Genomic DNA, 15685 nt, shown 5'->3' with positions numbered 1-15685 from the left:
AGCGCCGCTCAGGACGGCCGGAAGCCAGGCCCCTTGAGGGCGAACCCACTTCCAGGAGGGCAGGGGGCTGTCGCGAATCCCCATTTCTCTGGAAGATGGGCCAAGCCAACCTCTGACCAATCAGAAAGCTTCTTTCATCAGCGCTTTGGCTACTTGGTGTTGGAGTTTGTTTTCCCTGTAAGCAAAGGCGGAGAGAGGGCGGGAGACAGAGCTGATTGACATAACCTGAACCCATTCAGAGTCAAGCGGAATGAACTTGAAGAGCAGATGCTGCTACAAATTGTCTCTCAAAAGGAGCCGATTAGTCCCTCCCCCTCCTCCCATTGGGTCTCCGAGAGCTGTCGGGGGCGGGAGTATTGATGACAGCCAATCGAGGGTCAGCGAGGAAGAGGCGGAGGCGGAACTAGGGGCGGTGGTTACCAGGCAAACACCTTTGGCGCGGGACTTCGGACGCGAAGGGTCTGGGCTGCGAGGCTGGGCCGCGCTCCGGGGTCGCGTCGCTTCGCTTGCACTTTCCCTGGCTGCTTCTGGAGCCTTGAGCCGGGCCCCGTCAGGAGCCCTCCTCCAGCCCGCACGCCCACCGCCGGCGTCGCTGTCTGCCCCCAGCCCCTGTCCAGGAGATCCAGGCCGCGGAGATCGGCCCTCCCACGCACCTCCCATCAGAGGCCGGCGCAGGGCCCCGAGCAGCCGCCCTGCCCCTCTCGGGTCCGGGGCGGCGGCTGTTACCATGGTGAAGCTGGCAGCCAAGTGCATCCTGGCCGGTGAGTCGGCGGCCTCGCGCTCCAACAGCGGCTCCGGCGTCGTGGGAGCTCTTGTCCCTTCCCTTCCGCTCTCCTGCAGTGGCTGGGGCAGTAAAATCCGTTAGGCGGGGAGGAGTTGCCTCCCAGAGCACCTGTGTAGCCCCGCCGGCCTGGCCCGGCGCGGTCAGGAAGCAGGCTTAGCGGTCAGCCGAACCCTGCGCTGTCCGGCGGGGCGAGGCATGGGGGAATTGGCCGGTCATCACTCCATGCGTCCTGTCGGCTTGGCGCCCTGGCCTCGGCGCTGCCTCGTCCACCCTCGGCCTGTTCCTCCTGAGGCACCGAGAGGGGCGGCCCCAGCTCAGACCCAGGGTTTCCACCACCTGCAGCTTCCCCGGGCTTCCCCAAGCAGCTCAGGAAAGAAGCGGCAAGAAATTGTATGGAGAAAAGAATCTCCTTTTTAAAAGTCAGCGTTAGATGTCGGGGGGCGGGGGGACAGATCAATTTTCCATCGGCTGGTTCACTCCCTCACTCCCTAGATGGCTGCAAGGCCCAGGGCTGGGCCAGGCTGATGCCAGGAGCCAGGAGCTTCTTCCTGGTCTCCCCCGTGGGCGCAGGGGCCCAAGCACTTGGACTGTCTCCCGCTGCTCTCCCAGGCACGTTAGCAGGGAGCTGGATCGGAACGGGAGCAGCCATGGGGGATGGCGGCACTGCAGGCGGCAGGTTAACCCACTGCAGGCTCAGATGAGATGGTCATATTGGGGATGACTTTCCTGATTTGAAAGTAAAAGGGTCCCCCGGAAGGGTGCCTGGCAGCCTAACTCAGCTCATGTTAGGGCTGGAGAATTAGGGGTTCTCAGGGGAGGCGGCTGCCCCAAGCGCTGGGGGAGGCAGTGTTGTGTATGAGAAATAACTGGGCTGTTCCTCTCGCCGGCTCCGTCATGTCTGCTTTGGGGATGAGCTGGCCACAGTTTACTTTCTCCTCCGAATGGGCGGCTCTGACTGTTCCTCCTCCTGTTGCTTTTCAAATCGAGCTGCCCGCTGGAGTGGTTTCTGGGCGCCAGCACCGTGCTAGACTCTTAGCCCTTCTCCCCCTGGGCGGGACTGTCCTCCTCACTTAGAGGGGAAGAGGCCCAGAGAGGGGAGGACATGCGCAGGGTCACACAGCAGGAGCCGCACACTGTGTGATCAGACCCTGTGGTCTGGCTCCCGGGGCTCTGTTCCCAGCCCAGGCTTTCAATGTCTCTCATTTTGCCCTCCTCCTCCTCCTCCTCCCCGTCCTCCTTTTTAGAGGCTGAGTGACAGTAAGAGGAGAGGCAGAGATCTTCCATCCACTGGCTCGCTCCCCAGCCGGGGCGGGGCCAGGCCAAATCCAGGAGGCTGGAACTCCATCCGGGTCTCCCTGGTGCGTGGCAGGGGCCCAGACACATTAGCAGGGAGCAGCCAGGACCTTCACTGGCGCTCCACTGTGGACCGCCGGCACCGTCAAGCAGCTTAGCCCTGCCAGGACGCCAGCCCCGGTGTCCGCCTCTGCCCCTGCTCCCGAGGCCGACGTTTCTACTCGGTCCAGCTGCCGCCTGCGGGAGCAGGAGTGACCCTGAACCCCAGCCCGGCCTTCAGTCTGCAGCCTGCCCGTGAGGCCCCAAAGGCCTCTCTTCCTGGAAGTGTCCGGGGACCTAAAGGCCTCAGCCTGGCGCGCCAGCCCCCTTTCCCACCACGCACACGCACACGCAAGCACACGCATGCACGCACCATCGCTGGCTTTCTCTTTCCTTTCACCTCTCCCGGGCCCGCTGCTTAACCCGTGCGGCTTTGTTTTTTCTCCCCCGTAACCAGCCCACCAGTCCAAGGGTGTTCATGCGACAGCCGCCACTGGGCACCTGCTGCCGGGGAGTCGTCCTGCACGGGGAGCGCAGGGCCGCTTCAGCCCAGCCCCTGCGCTGCAGGACGGGCCGAGGTGCCCGTGAGAGGTTGATCCGCAGCAAACACGAACCAAGACACCCGAGATGTTATATATTAATGTCAGCCGTCTTAAAACACACCGGACACCGGAGTAAGGGAAAGGGTCTATTGGGGAACACCCAACAGACCGGAGTGAAGGGGCGGCGAAGGGAAAGAGAAGGAGACTGTAAGGGAGAGACAGGAGGGAGGAGAGAGACGAGAGGAGGAGACTAGAGAGCAGAACCAAGAGAGCTCGGTGTTCAGAACAGGCCTTTTTAAAACTTTGCCCGAGGGCGGGCAGGAAAGCAGAAGCAGTGAATCCCATTAGGATGGGGGTGGAGCCTGGCTCGGGTAGCTGGGCCATGCGGCCACCTGGCTACAACTGCGCCAGTTTCCTAACACAAGAAACGCCTCGTGTGGCTGGTTCTGGCTCCCACCACGCGAGCAAGGCACACTTGGTGCTCATCTGTGTTTTCTTAGGAAACATTTAAGCAGCACCTACTGTATGCCAGGCACTGTGCTTTTTAACTCACGAAATCCTCCCAGCAATTTGAGGAAGCGGGTGTTACTGCTGGCCCGTTGGATGGCTCTGGCCGCTGAGGCACAGAGAGGCTAAGGGACTGACCCACAGTCACACAGCTAGCAAGTGATGGAGTTGGTCGTGAGTCTGCACCCTGAGGTGCTGTGACGTGCTGCTTCACGGGACGCAGGGGACGGTGACGGTGCCTCCGGGGAGGACGCACCTCGCCGCCCGGGGACGGACAGACAGGACACCGGGCTTTGCCTGGCAGATAATGGGCAGGCTTTGGACTTGGACTGGGGCACCGGACGGAGCTGGCCCTGGGCTGAGAGCGGGAGTGCAGAGCCCAGACTGTGTGCTGGTGAGAGCTGGGCCGTGGGCCGGGGCAGGCTTGGCGGGCGGGCATCGCTGCGGTTTGCGCGAGAGCCGGGAGGAGGGCGCCGCCCTGGGAGGGTCCCTGGGCGGTGCTGTGCACAGGGCGGCTGAGGCGGGGAGGAGAGAGCGGCCTGCTGGCGGGCCTTCCTACCCGAGGCCTGGTGGAGACCACAACGCACTCAGCCCTCAGCGAGGACGGCTCATCAGGCATGGAGGGCCAGGGGCAGGCAGCGGGCAGAGGTGGGGCCGCCGGAGCTTAGCAGCCCTCAGAGCTGGGATGCAGACCCCCGCGGCCCCTTGGCTCACGCGGGCACTGCAGTTCAGTGGCCCAGCGGGGGCGGGGGTCACTGTGACTCACTTCCTGCAGCAGCAGGGTCTGGAGCACAATCCAGGTCCCCCACATGGGCGTGGGCGGCAGGAACCCAACCAGCTGAGCCATCACTGCAGTGTGAGGTGTGGGCGGGCCAGTGTCGGGAGACGCCCAGGTGTGGGGTGTGGGCGGGGGCAGTGTCGGGAGATGCCCAGGTGTGGGGTGTGTGAGTGGGGGCAGTGTTGGGAGATGCCTGGGTGTGGGGTGTGGGCGGGGCAGTGTCGGGAGACGCCCGGGTGTGGGGTGTGGGGTGTGGGCGGGGCAGTGTCGGGAGACGCCCAGGTGTGGGGTGTGGGCGGGGGCAGTGTTGGGAGATGCCTGGGTGTGGGGTGTGGGCGGGGCAGTGTCGGGAGACGCCCAGGTGCGGGGTGTGTGAGTGGGGGCAGTGTCGGGAGATGCCTGGGTGTGGGGTGTGGGCGGGGCAGTGTCGGGAGACGCCCAGGTGTGGGGTGTGGGCGGGGGCAGTGTCGGGAGATGCCCAGGTGTGGGGTGTGTGAGTGGGGGCAGTGTCGGGAGACCCCCAGGTGTGGGGTTTGAGTGGGGGCAGTGTGGGAGACCCCCAGGTGTGAGGTGTGGGTGGGGGCAGTGTGGGAGACCCCCAGGTGTGGGGTGTGGGTGGGGGCAGTGTCTGGAGACCCCCAGGTGTGGGGTGTGGGTGGGGGCAGTGTCAGGAGACCCCCAGGTGTGGGGTGTGGGTGGGGGCAGTGTCGGGAGACCCCCAGGTGTGGGGTGTGGGCGGCGGCGTGGGCTTGAGATGCAGCAGAGGATGTGAGAGAGGGAAGGGCCACTGCTGGATAGGGGAGGGGGCAGTGAGGACGCGGCGTGGGGGTGTGCAGAGCCCCAGGGACCCGGGAGCCTGGCTGTGCACAGACGCGTTGGGTAAAGGCCCACGGGTCCTGGGAATACCAAGCACAGCAGGGAGGCCTTGAGGGTCGAGGCCGTGAGAATGATTCAGAGCTCCGAGGACTCACGTGGGGGCCGAGGAGTGGGCAGAGTGGCAGGAGACTCTGGCCAGCGCCGGGGCCCTGAGACCACAGGGCCAGGGCTCAGGGTGGAGGGTCACGTCGGGCTGCCTCATGCCCTTGAGAGCTGTCAAGGATGATGAGAACCAAGAACAGACATTGGACTTGGCAGGTCCGGGGTCACGGTGGCCTCCGCCGTCACCCTCGGGAAGCCCGCCCGCCGCACAACTCACTCCTTCCTTCCGCGCCTCGCTGCTGCCGCAGACGGCGCCCTGGTTCTCAGTGCTTGACCTTGCACTTGTCAGCTTGCTGCTCTGCCGATGTGGGTAGCAGTGGTTTCGCCTCCTCGCAGCCACCGCAGGAGGTGTCCTGTAGGCCGGTGACGCCGCCTGACAGCTGGGGGTGAAGCAGATCAGACCTGCGGGCACTGTCCCACCGCGGGGAGGGCCCATTGCCGCCGCGTGCGGGAGCGGGCAGCTGGGTGCGGGCAGGGCGTGCAGGAGAGCTGTCTGTGCTCCAAGAACGGTGGTGCCCGGCCCCGGTCCTCACTGTGGGCCAGGGCTGGGTCAGCAGTGGGCCCCGACTGCAGGGGAGGAGGGGCCTTGGAGGGAGGGCACCTGCTTCTCCCACCCTCTTCATCTGTCCCCTGAGGTGCACGGCAGCGGCCTCGGCGGGGAAGGCAGGTGTGGGCGCACGAATGGGACACGTGGGGCAGATAGGGAAGCCAGCTCACTCACACCTGGAGGAGTTAAAGCGCAGTGCCATGCGCCATCCAAGAATTGTCTTCCGGGGGAATTATAGGTGGGAAAAGCCTAAACTGGAGGCGAACAGAGCGGCCAGCCCTCAGCAGGCAGCGGGCACACAGGGTGCAGGGGCGCCGGCGCTGAGGGTCGAGAGCTGGTTCTGTCTGGGGCTGGATGGACGAAGGGCTGGGAACCAGGGTGCGGCTCTGCAGGTGCGGAAGATACTGCAAATAAAACAGGCGGCCAGCAGGCGGCCGAGCGGGGTCATGGGTGCAAAACTCAGCAGGACGAATGGAGAGGTAGAGACGGGCGGAGAGAGCCGGCGGCACCTGGCGAGCTCGGGCAGCGCTCCAGGCCCCACTGCTCCCGGGTGGGATCCCAGGCTCGCCGCGTCCCTGTGCGGGGCTGTTGACCAGCCAGAGAGCGTTGGGAGAAGCCCAGCTTGGCGGGAACAGTTCCTGCTGCGATGGGGCTGTGGCGAGGCTGCGAGGAGGAGCCCGGGCAGGTGGAGAAGGTCCCCTGGACACGGGTTTCGGGGTGGGCAGGGAGAAAGACGGGGCCTTCCACCCACTGGTTCACTCCCCCTGTGCCCACAGCAGCCAGGGCTGGGCCAGGCCACAGCCAAGACCCCAGAACTCCGTCTGGGTCTCCCACGCGGGCTGGCAGGGACCTACTGCGAGAGTCACGCCTTGCTGTCTCAGCGCACGTTCGCGGAAGCTGGACCAGGCACGCCGGTGTGGGCTGTGGGAGTCCCAGCTTAGCCACGGCACCAGACGCCCGCCCCGCCGTGAATTTAGGGTCTCACAAGTCCATTGCCCTGCTCACGACCTCCAAACAAGAGCCCACGCAGGCCCAGGACGTCGTCGGTGAAAAGCCACTGGCATTCCGGTGTCTGGGGCCAGAGCTTCTCGGGGCTGATGAGAACTCACGGCGTCCCCTGCCCTGACCTCACAGGAGACCCCGCGGTGGGCAAGACCGCCCTGGCCCAGACCCTCCGCAGTGACGGGGCCCACTTCCAGAAGAACTACACCCTGGTGAGCCGCATGAAGGCTGTGGAGCAGGGGCCACCGAGAAGCCCCCTCCCCCACCGCTGCTCGCGGGGGCCGGTGCCATGGGGTGGGGGGCCATGTGCCGAGCGGGCTGCCCAGGGCACCGTGTGGTCACCAGGCCCGCTCCCGGGCATGGAGGGGAGGGGCCTGGCAGGTCTGCTCTAGCTGCCACACTGCCCGCGAACACCGAGGCGGGTGGTGGGGGGAGCCTCCAGGGACCGGGGTGCTCATCCTCTCCTCCTGTTGCCCCCCCGACCCTCCATGCTCACGCGCTTGGTGCTCATGGCAGACGACGGGGGTGGACTTGGTGGTGAAGACGGTGCCAATTCCCGACACGGGCGACAGCGTGGTGAGTGGTGGCCTCCCCCCACCCCCACCAGGGGACCCAGCGCTGCTCCACCTGGGCTCAGGGCCCCTCCCCGTGAGGGCTGCCACGCGAGGACTTGCCCCGGCCTCGTCCATGCACCTGGGAACAGCATCCGGGACACAGGGAACATGGGGCAGATGAGCTGAGGGCGAGCAGGGGAGGAGTTCGGGGGTGTGGGCCCTGCCGCCAGAGAGCTTGTCAGTGAGCATCTGGGTTCTTACACCTCTGGGTGCATCCGGGAACTCTTCCGGCTGAGTGGTGGGATGGGAAGCTCGTGTGTGCGCACCTGCGGGAGGACTTGTAGCTTTTCCTAGATCCTTTAAAAATCAAGATTGATTGATTGATTTGAAACGCAGAGTTAGAGAGAGAAGGAGACAGCTTCCTTCACTGGTTCACTCCTCAGATGGCCACAATGGCCAGGGCTGGGCCAGACCAAAGCCAGGAGCCAGGGGCTTCATCTGGGTCTCCCATGCTGGTGCAGGGGCCCGAGGACTTGGGCCATCTTCTGCTGCTTTCCCAGGTGCATTAGCAGGGAGCTGGATCAGAAGTGGAGCAGCCAGGGCTCAAACCGGTGCCCATGTGGGTTGCCAGTGTCACAGGCCATGACACGGATCCCTTCTAGAGATCTGTGGTGGGGCAGGCATTTGGTACAGTGCTTAAGCTGTCTCCTGGGACACCCAGATCCTATGTCAGACTGCCTGGGGTTGAGGCCTGGCCCGGCTTCCTGCCAGTGCGCACCCTGGGAGGCAGCAGTGGTCTCCCAGACACCTGGGTCCCCACCACCCACATGGGAGGCCTGTGTGGGGCTCTGGGCTCCTGGCTTTGACTTGGCCCAGCCCAGGCTGTTGCTGGCATTTGGGGAGTGAACTAGGGAATGGAAAATCTCTTTTTGTCCAGCTGTGTCTCTCTTTGTCTCTGTCTTTCAAATAAGAAAAATTATATATATAATATATAATATATATATTATATACATGGAGAAACCCATGAGCAAAAATATGTCCCGGATGCCCCTGATGCGGTGGGAAAGGCTGGGGCGGGTGCTCCGGCGCCCATATGCAGGGGGTGCTGGGGTCAGAACCCGCAGGGGGAGGGCAGAGGGCGAGGAGAGGGGGGCTTCGGGGGCAGCAGCACCGGGACAGCCTCCCCTGGGCGGGGTGAGGTGGGGGCGAGGCGGGAAGGGTCATCCCTAGCCCCCCATCCCGGTGGGCGGCCCCTCAGCCATCCCAGAACCTGGACGGCCCAGCCTACTTGACACACACACCCCCACCACCACCACCACCAGACCTCACCAGGGCTTCTTTAAGACTTGAAAATCCATTTGGTTAGCAAAGCACGGTGACCTCTGGAAAACAGAGCCCCTGTGGCCTGCGTAGCGTTCTGCTCCCCCAGGTGGGAAGTGGGAGGGGTGAGAAGGGGCGGGGAGGGCTGGGTGGCCTGCGACGGGGGTCCGGGGGTCGCTGCTCTGCTCTCCGCCTTCCTCGCACCCAGGGGCCAGTGTGTGTGCCCGGGGCTAAGGCGAGCACCAGCCGTGACTCTCGCCAAGGGCATCGCGCATGTAGGCATGGTCAGCACGCATGTTTCCAATTCCAGGAGCTCTTCATTTTCGACTCTGCGGGCAAGGAGCTGTTCTCAGACATGCTGGATAAGCTGGCAAGTAGCACGCCCCTTTCCTAACTGCCGCCCCTCCCCCTCTCAGCCACCAACATGCACGGTGGCCATTGAGAAAAACTGCGGGGGCGAGATTCCTTACGGGGCATTCTTCTCAGCCCCGGCCCCCACCCCAGCTCTGGACCAGCTGGGTTCCAAATGTGCCAGAAGCCACGTGGCTCTGTCCTTGCAGCCCCTGCTCTGGGTGCCCCCTTCTTGTAAGCACCCTGCCGCAAAGCCTCCTGGGACACACCTGCTGCGTCCGTCCCTCTAGGGACTTGCCTAAGGGCCCTGAAATGAGGCGCAGGCCTCCTGGGGTGGGGGCACCAGGGCTTCCTGGGGGCATCCCACGGGGGTCTGCTCTGGGCCGGGCGCTCGCTGCCTCCCGGGTTGATCCTACCTGTCCGGCCGCACCTCCCCAGGTAACTGCCTCACTGAACTAATTAGAAGGCTGGGCTCCCCCAGAGCCCTCCCCTGCCTTCCACGAAGGCCACATTTTCATGGAAGTTGCCTGCTGCGGCCTTTTGTTGTCTAAGAGAAGTGGGTCCGATGATGACGTCACACAGGGCGCACTGTGCGCCGATTCCTGCTGCTTCCCAAGCAGCTGTCAGGGGCAGGGCCTGGTGCCAGCTGGTGCCATGTGGCTCCGCCCTTGCAGCCACCATTCTGGGCCCCCTCTTCTTATCAGCCCCCAGCCGCAAAGCCTCCTGGGTGGGGGTTCCTGTCTTGGTTCCTCTCACCGTGGGGCAGTCAGCTTGTTTCGGGGGCCTGGCTGCCCGAAGGGCTCCTGGCTCAGTCGGAGCTCCCCCGAGACACCTGGAAAACCAGTGAGGCCCTGTGAGTTGGGGGTGGGCGCTCCGGAGCCGAGCGGGAGCCGGCCTTGCCAGGGCGCCGGGGGAAGAGAGCGTCCCTCCTTCATGCTTTGGGAGAGTCCCGGCGTCCCCACAATGAGCCAGGCTGTCCCCGTGCAGGAGACCAGGGTGACCTGGGGCTCTCTGAGCAGCCCTTGTGAGTGCAGCCGCAGCCCCCGATGCCTGCCCGATTGTGGGTGAGGTCTGGGGTAGGGCTGCTGTGGACGCCGCTGCGCTGCCGGGGGAGCACAGAGAGCCCTTGGTGCATAGAACAGCCGGCACCCAGGTCCCAGTGAGGAGAGGAAGAAGACGGGTGGGCTGCAAGGCTGAAGGGCGGAACAGCGGGGGCAAATGGGCCTTGGAGAAGAACTCGGGCGAGAGGCGAATGGAACAAGCAGCAGGTGCACGCACATCCTCCCAATGGAGAGAGCAGCCCCCCTACAGCCAGGAACCTGGGTCCCCAGCTCCAGACTGGGACTGAGCAGCACCCTCCCCCGCCCCCGCCCCGGCCCAGGAGGGACACGTCACAGCCTTTGCTCACCGGGTGACCGGCTCTGCTGCTGGGGGTGTGGCCAGTCCCCACTCGCGCCCCCTTCAGGGCGGTTCACGCCCTGGCACCCTCATCCCTTCCCTGGGAAGGCCCCCTCCTCCCCCAGCCCCACCTCCACACCGCTGACCCGGCCCCCTCTCACCCTCACGCCCAGTGGGAGAGTCCCGACGTCCTGTGCCTGGTGTACGACGTGACCAGCGAGCAGTCGTTCAGCAGCTGCGGCCGGTGGCTGGAGAAGGCACGCTCCCTGGCCCCCGGCGTCTCCCTCCCAGGTAGGGGCTGCGGGCGGGCCTTGGCCCCTCAGCTGTGGGGCCCAGGGGGTTGCTAGGGTGGCTGGGTGCCAGATGGGGTGCTGAGGGCATGGCCTCTGACGGCCTTGCTTGTGCAGGGGCCCCGCCTCTGGCCACCCACATCTACAAAAGGGGAGCAAAGCCGCCCCCCAGCGGGGCTGTGGGAGAGACTCGGGGGAAGAACGCTTGCTCCCGGAAGGCCAGCCCGGGGAGGACCCCTCCTGGGCCTGGGGGACAGGCAGCGTGCGCGTCCCGGCCTCACCGCCGAGCGCCTTCAGTCCGCCGAGTGTTCATCGCTGTGTGAAATCAGCAAGTCCTCCTCGTTCCCACCCAGGAGACAGGCTCAACAGTGCGTGCCGCTGGCGCCGAGCTGCCTTGCCCGCCAGCTCTGCCTGGGCCCGGGCTTGGATCAGCATCGATGCCCGTTTTACGCTGCCCCCTTGGCTCACACACACCTGGCCCTGCCGCCCTGTGCACAGGGGGACACAGGAGCTCGTGATGGCCAGGAAGAAAGGCCACGCAGCAGCAAAGCCCACCTGGGGGGCCGGCATGAGAGGCCCCGGCCCAGGGAGCCGCTCTCCCAAGGTGCCGCACGTCCCTCAGAGGCCGCGTGCTCGCTCGCGCCGCGCTGCCCGTGCCCCAGCTAAGTGCCGTGTGTTCTGGATGCTTCTCTGGAGCAGGTGTGTTGGTGGGGAATAAGACAGACCTGGCCAGCAGACGAGCCGTGGACCCCGCCCAGGCCCAGGCGTGGGCACTGAGCCAAGGCCTGGAGTGTCTGGAGACCTCCGTGGTGAGTTTGCCCGTAGGGGTGGGGGCGGGGGCGCGCACTTCACCGCCGTAGGTACGCAGAGACCAGCGTGGAGCTGATGTTTGCATTCTTACTTAGCCCAGATCCTTCTGCCGTGCACTAGAAATCCTCACAGGTCAGGTCAACCACGGGAGCCGGCCAGCCCCGGGGGAGCTGTAGCTCCATGGCGGCCCTCGCGGCTGGGCTGGGGTGGGGCGGCACCTGATTCCCCCGCACCCGCACAGTGTTGGCCCCACAGGCCCCAGGTGGGCGTGGAGGAGCTGCGGTGGCTGGCCCGAGGCAGCGTGACGGGTGACAGAGCCAGCCGGGGCTGGGGTCCCTGGCTTCTCATGCCATCAGTGCAGCTGGCCCCCACTTGCTGCGCCCCGGGGTGACTCCAGCCCACCAAGTGCCCTCCAGCAAGCTGGAGTGGGAAGTTCAAGGGTGACAGGATTTGGGCTGTCCAGCTCTGCCCCCTGGCGGTGCTCGTGACCCCTACAGCCCTGGCCTTCCCATGGCCAGCTGCAGCAGCTGACCCAGGCCCCGCCTAGAAATGGCCGTCTCAGCACCAGCCCGGGGCCTTGGTGGTCGTTCCCTACCCAAACTCTGCTGCAGCCCCTGGCACTGCCTTTGTGGGGTGCCGTGACGACATGAGCCTTAAGAGTGGCGCTGCCCTCCTGCGGCCAGTCGAGAGCCAGCCGGGGAACCCTGGGCGTGGCACTCAGCCGCTCGGCGCTCCGTCTGCCCCTGGGAAGCAAGGGAAATGCGGCGGCGCCCTCCTGGATTGTGGGTGCGAGATTAAGACGGTGACGCCAGAGCCCCGGCACAGTCTGCTAAGTGCTCAGTGAGTGGCCGCTGGTTTTACAGCATGAACGTCCCTGGCGGTCTCACTTGCACCCTTACGGCTGAGCCCTTGCACTCGTAGCCGGCAGTGAGGAATGTCACCCCTGCCCCTGGTCCAGTGGCCACAGACGCTGAATTAAGGAAGTTCCAGCTGAGTGTTTACCACACTGAGGGCTCCCTCGGTGGCGCCCCGGGCGAGCAGCGTCCCGGGTTCCCTCCTCCTGGGTTCCTGCCCGTGAACTTGGCCCCTCACCCCGAGACCCATCCCGGGACTTCCCGGAACTCCTGATGGAACTCAGAAGTTAAAACCCAGCTGCCGTGAAAGCCGCTGGGCCGCGAGGTGCAGGTGTCCGGGTGTCGCAGTGGGTGGGGAGGGGGCTTCCGTGCAGCTCGTGGTGTTAACCCTGCACGCTAACACGTCCCCCCTGCCACGGTCATAGCACTGGCAGCTCCGGTAAGCGAGCCGTGATTCAAAAGGAAATGCAGCCAGATGCCCTCCGAGACGCGGGCGGGTCGCAGCGCCATGCCCATCCCGTCCTCCCTGAACTCCTCCCGAATCTGCAGCTGTGGTCTCGCGGCCGCTGTGATGCCTCCCCTCCCCAGCACGGCCTGGATCTTGAAACGTGCAGACCAAGACATCAAAGCATGTGTTTAAGCAAACGTTAAAAATGTTGAAAACCACATTGTTCGGCACCTTGAGGGGTTGGACCAGCTTCAGAAACCAAGTCCTGGGATGAGGCTGGGGCAGTGCAGGGAGGAGGGGCTGGCGCTGGCTGGAGGCTGCCGTGTGCGCTGGTTTTGCACACGGTACCTGCGTTAAGTGCCCTAACAGCCCCACAGGCGGCTGCACCTGTGTCAGGTCTCAGAGCAATGGAGGAGAGGGTGGCTCCTCCCTGGGTGCGCAGGTGAAGAGAGAACTAGAGCCACGGAACCCCGGAGATGTGACGTCATGTGACACACGGGTCTCTGGCTCGGGCGGCCCTGTGGCGGCGGAAAGTGGCCCAGTTGACGTCGCTTCCTGGTGACTGTTGAGGCTCCCAGGTGCTGAACTCCTTACTTCGTAGAGTTCTCCCTAGACCCGGCTTTGGGGAGCCCTCTGGACCCCTTCAGAAGTCCAGGTGCACCTGCTGTGGCGGATGCCTTGTTCACATCCCAAACTGTCCTTAACCACGCGGCCACCGGCTGCCCTCCTCCCGGTCCCGCAGAGCCCCGGGCGGGCAGCCCCAGGCCGGCACTGCTTGCCCCTGCTGGCCCAGGGGAGCAGAAGCACCTTGCAGCCTTCGTGTCAGTTTATCTTCATTTTATCTGAGAGAGAGAGCTTCTTTTTTTTGACAGGCAGAGTGGACAGTGAGAGAGAGAGACAGAGAGAAAGGTCTTCCTTAGCCGTTGGTTCACCCTCCAATGGCCGCCACGGCCGGCGCACTGCGGCCGGCGTACCACACTGATCTGAAGCCAGGAGCCAGGTGCTTCTCCTGGTCTCCCATGGGGTGCAGGGCCCAAGCACTTGGGTCATCCTCCACTGCCTTCCCGGGCCACAGCAGAGAGCTGGCCTGGAAGAGGGGCAACCGGGACAGAATCTGGCACCCTGACCGGGACTAGAACCTGGTGTGCCGGCACCGCAGGCGGAGGATTAGCCTAGTGAGCCGCGGCGCCGGCCTGAGAGAGATCTATCTGCTAGTTCTCCCCAAATGCCTGGGCGACAGCCAGGGTTGGAGCGGGCCGAAGCCAGGAGCCTGCAACTCCATCCCAGCCTGCCAGTCCTTGGAGCGTCACCCCTGCCTTCAGGGTGCGTTAGCAGGACGCTGGGTTGGAAGTGGAGTGGCTGCGACTCCAGCCAGGCACTCGCGTACAGGGTGCAGCGTGCTCGGCCCAGCTTCTGTCTGCTTAACGTTTATTTCGAGAGGCAGAGGCGGCCGGAGATCTCATCTACTGAGCCACTCCCGAGTGCCCGGGCTGCACGTGGCTTTACCGGAGTGCAGCCAGCAGCTCGGGCCCCTGCCTCACGCCGTTGCCTTCTGGGTTTTGTTTGTTTGTTTATTTTTGAAGATTCGTTCATTGAGGCCCAGCGGGTTAAGCTGCTGCTTGCAGGGCTGGCACCACGTCCCGTATCACAGCGCCGGTTCGAGTCCCTGCCGCTCCACTTCTGGAGCACACGGGACTGTGTGCTCGTGGGAGAGACCCGGGGGAATTCCTGGCTCCTGTTAGTGCCTGGCCTGTCTTTGGCTGATGTGGCCATTTAGGGAATGAACCAGTGGGTGAAAGATATCTCTCTCTCTCTCATTCTGCCTTCCAAATGAAGGAAGAGAATCCTCTAGACAGATTCATTGGTTCCTTTGAAAGGCAGACAGGTCTTCCGCCTGCCAGATCGTTCCCCCAAATGCTGGCAGCAGCTAAGTGTAAACCAAGCCAGAGCCGGGAGCTCCATCCGGGTCTCCTTTACGGTGACAGAAACTACACCTGCTGCTTCCCAGTGCACCTGCAGGGACCCCCACCTGTGCTCCAGGATGGGGCAGGGCTTCCTAGATGTTGCCCCCTACCCCGTGCCACGTGCACACCCCCTGCTGCAGCCTGCTGGCTGGCACCTGAGCGGGTGGGGGGTGGTGTGCGGTGTGTCCCGATGAGCTCTCCTGGCCGCGCCGTCGGGACCGCCAGCTCCAGGATCTGTACTCCTCCGGGGCCTCCACCTTTTTCCTGAGAGCCTCACAACAACTCGACGGAGACCAGGGAGGGGCGCCCTGCCCCTCCCCCCGGAAACATCCCTGTCCCCACACCAACCCGGTTCCCATCCAGACCCTTGGGGACAGGGACTCTGCCTCCAGTGCGTGGGGCTCCTGGCCGGCACCTGCTGTGTTGGCCTCCGGACCCTGAGTCCAGACAAAGTGAGAAAGGGCCTTGTCTCACCCCCGTCCGGCATCCAGCTCTGTCCGAACGGCCCCAGCACCTTGGCCGCCGTGGGTGGTGCCTCTGCCCGACGCCCTCACCTAGGGTGCAGGGGGAGGCCGAGTGTGGGCAGCCCCGAGCGAGCAGAGCTGGCCCTCTGCCCATGCGAGAACGACACCGCGGCTTTCTCGACTCTCTCTGCAGAAGGAGCAGGAGAACTACGAGGCCCCGTTCCACTGCCTGGCCCAGCAGTTCCACCGCCTGTACCGGGAGAAGGTGGAGACCTTCCGGGCATTGGTGTGAGGGCCGGGCGGACGGTGCTGCCGGGCACCCCGCTGCGGGCTCTGCTGTGTGGAAGGCACGAGAACGGCGGACTCGCCCCCTGCGCTGCCAGAGCATCCCGACAGCTCAATAAAGGGAGCAGAGAACCCAGAAGCGGTGGCTCCTCTCGTTCTTGGCCAGGGCAGCCCTGGTTCTGGGTTGCACTTAGGCTGCTGTGGCACCGCCCATCACAGAGCAATCCCAGGAGCTCTGCTCCGAGCCCGGCGGCCTCCCTTTGTGGTGGCTGGCTGTGTGGAGGGCAATGCTGCCCACCCCGTGTAGCACGTGGCTGGGCGCACAGGCTCCTTGAAGGCCCCTTCACAGAGAAAGCCACACCCTCAGGCTCAGCCGCAGTCCAAGTGCTGGCCCTGCCGCGCAGCCCCCTGGCTGGAGCCCACGGCCCTCTCCTTGTCTCCACCAGGCTTGGTTTCGCGGCCTGTCCGGCAGCCAGG

General features: G+C 64.8%; 1 protein-coding gene across 6 annotated transcripts; it reads left to right on the top strand.

The window, feature by feature from the left end:
* Positions 1–389: 389 nt before the first annotated feature.
* Positions 390–15347, top strand: IFT27 (intraflagellar transport 27). 6 transcript variants are annotated; one of them, XM_008257077.5, is made up of 7 exons: positions 390–761; positions 6603–6682; positions 6987–7046; positions 8655–8714; positions 10267–10384; positions 11083–11192; positions 15117–15347. In XM_008257077.5, exons 1-7 carry the CDS (start codon positions 728–730, stop codon positions 15213–15215), a joined length of 561 nt encoding a protein of 186 aa, XP_008255299.1. In that variant the 5' UTR covers positions 390–727; the 3' UTR covers positions 15216–15347. The 6 variants fall into 6 exon arrangements, with proteins under 6 accessions (XP_008255299.1, XP_089163721.1, XP_089163720.1 ...); XM_089307594.1 differs by lacking the exon at positions 15117–15347 and adding an exon at positions 12473–12612 and having other exon boundaries at positions 394–761; XM_089307597.1 differs by having other exon boundaries at positions 441–761; positions 6248–6682.
* Positions 15348–15685: the final 338 nt, after the last annotated feature.

Source organism: Oryctolagus cuniculus, chromosome 11, assembly GCF_051225735.1.
Source record: "Oryctolagus cuniculus isolate XC-2025 breed Fujian yellow rabbit chromosome 11, ASM5122573v1, whole genome shotgun sequence".
NCBI classification, from domain to species: Eukaryota; Metazoa; Chordata; class Mammalia; order Lagomorpha; family Leporidae; genus Oryctolagus; species Oryctolagus cuniculus.
The sequence above is the reverse complement of the archived record's forward strand: the minus strand, read 5'-3'. Positions and strand labels throughout refer to the sequence as shown.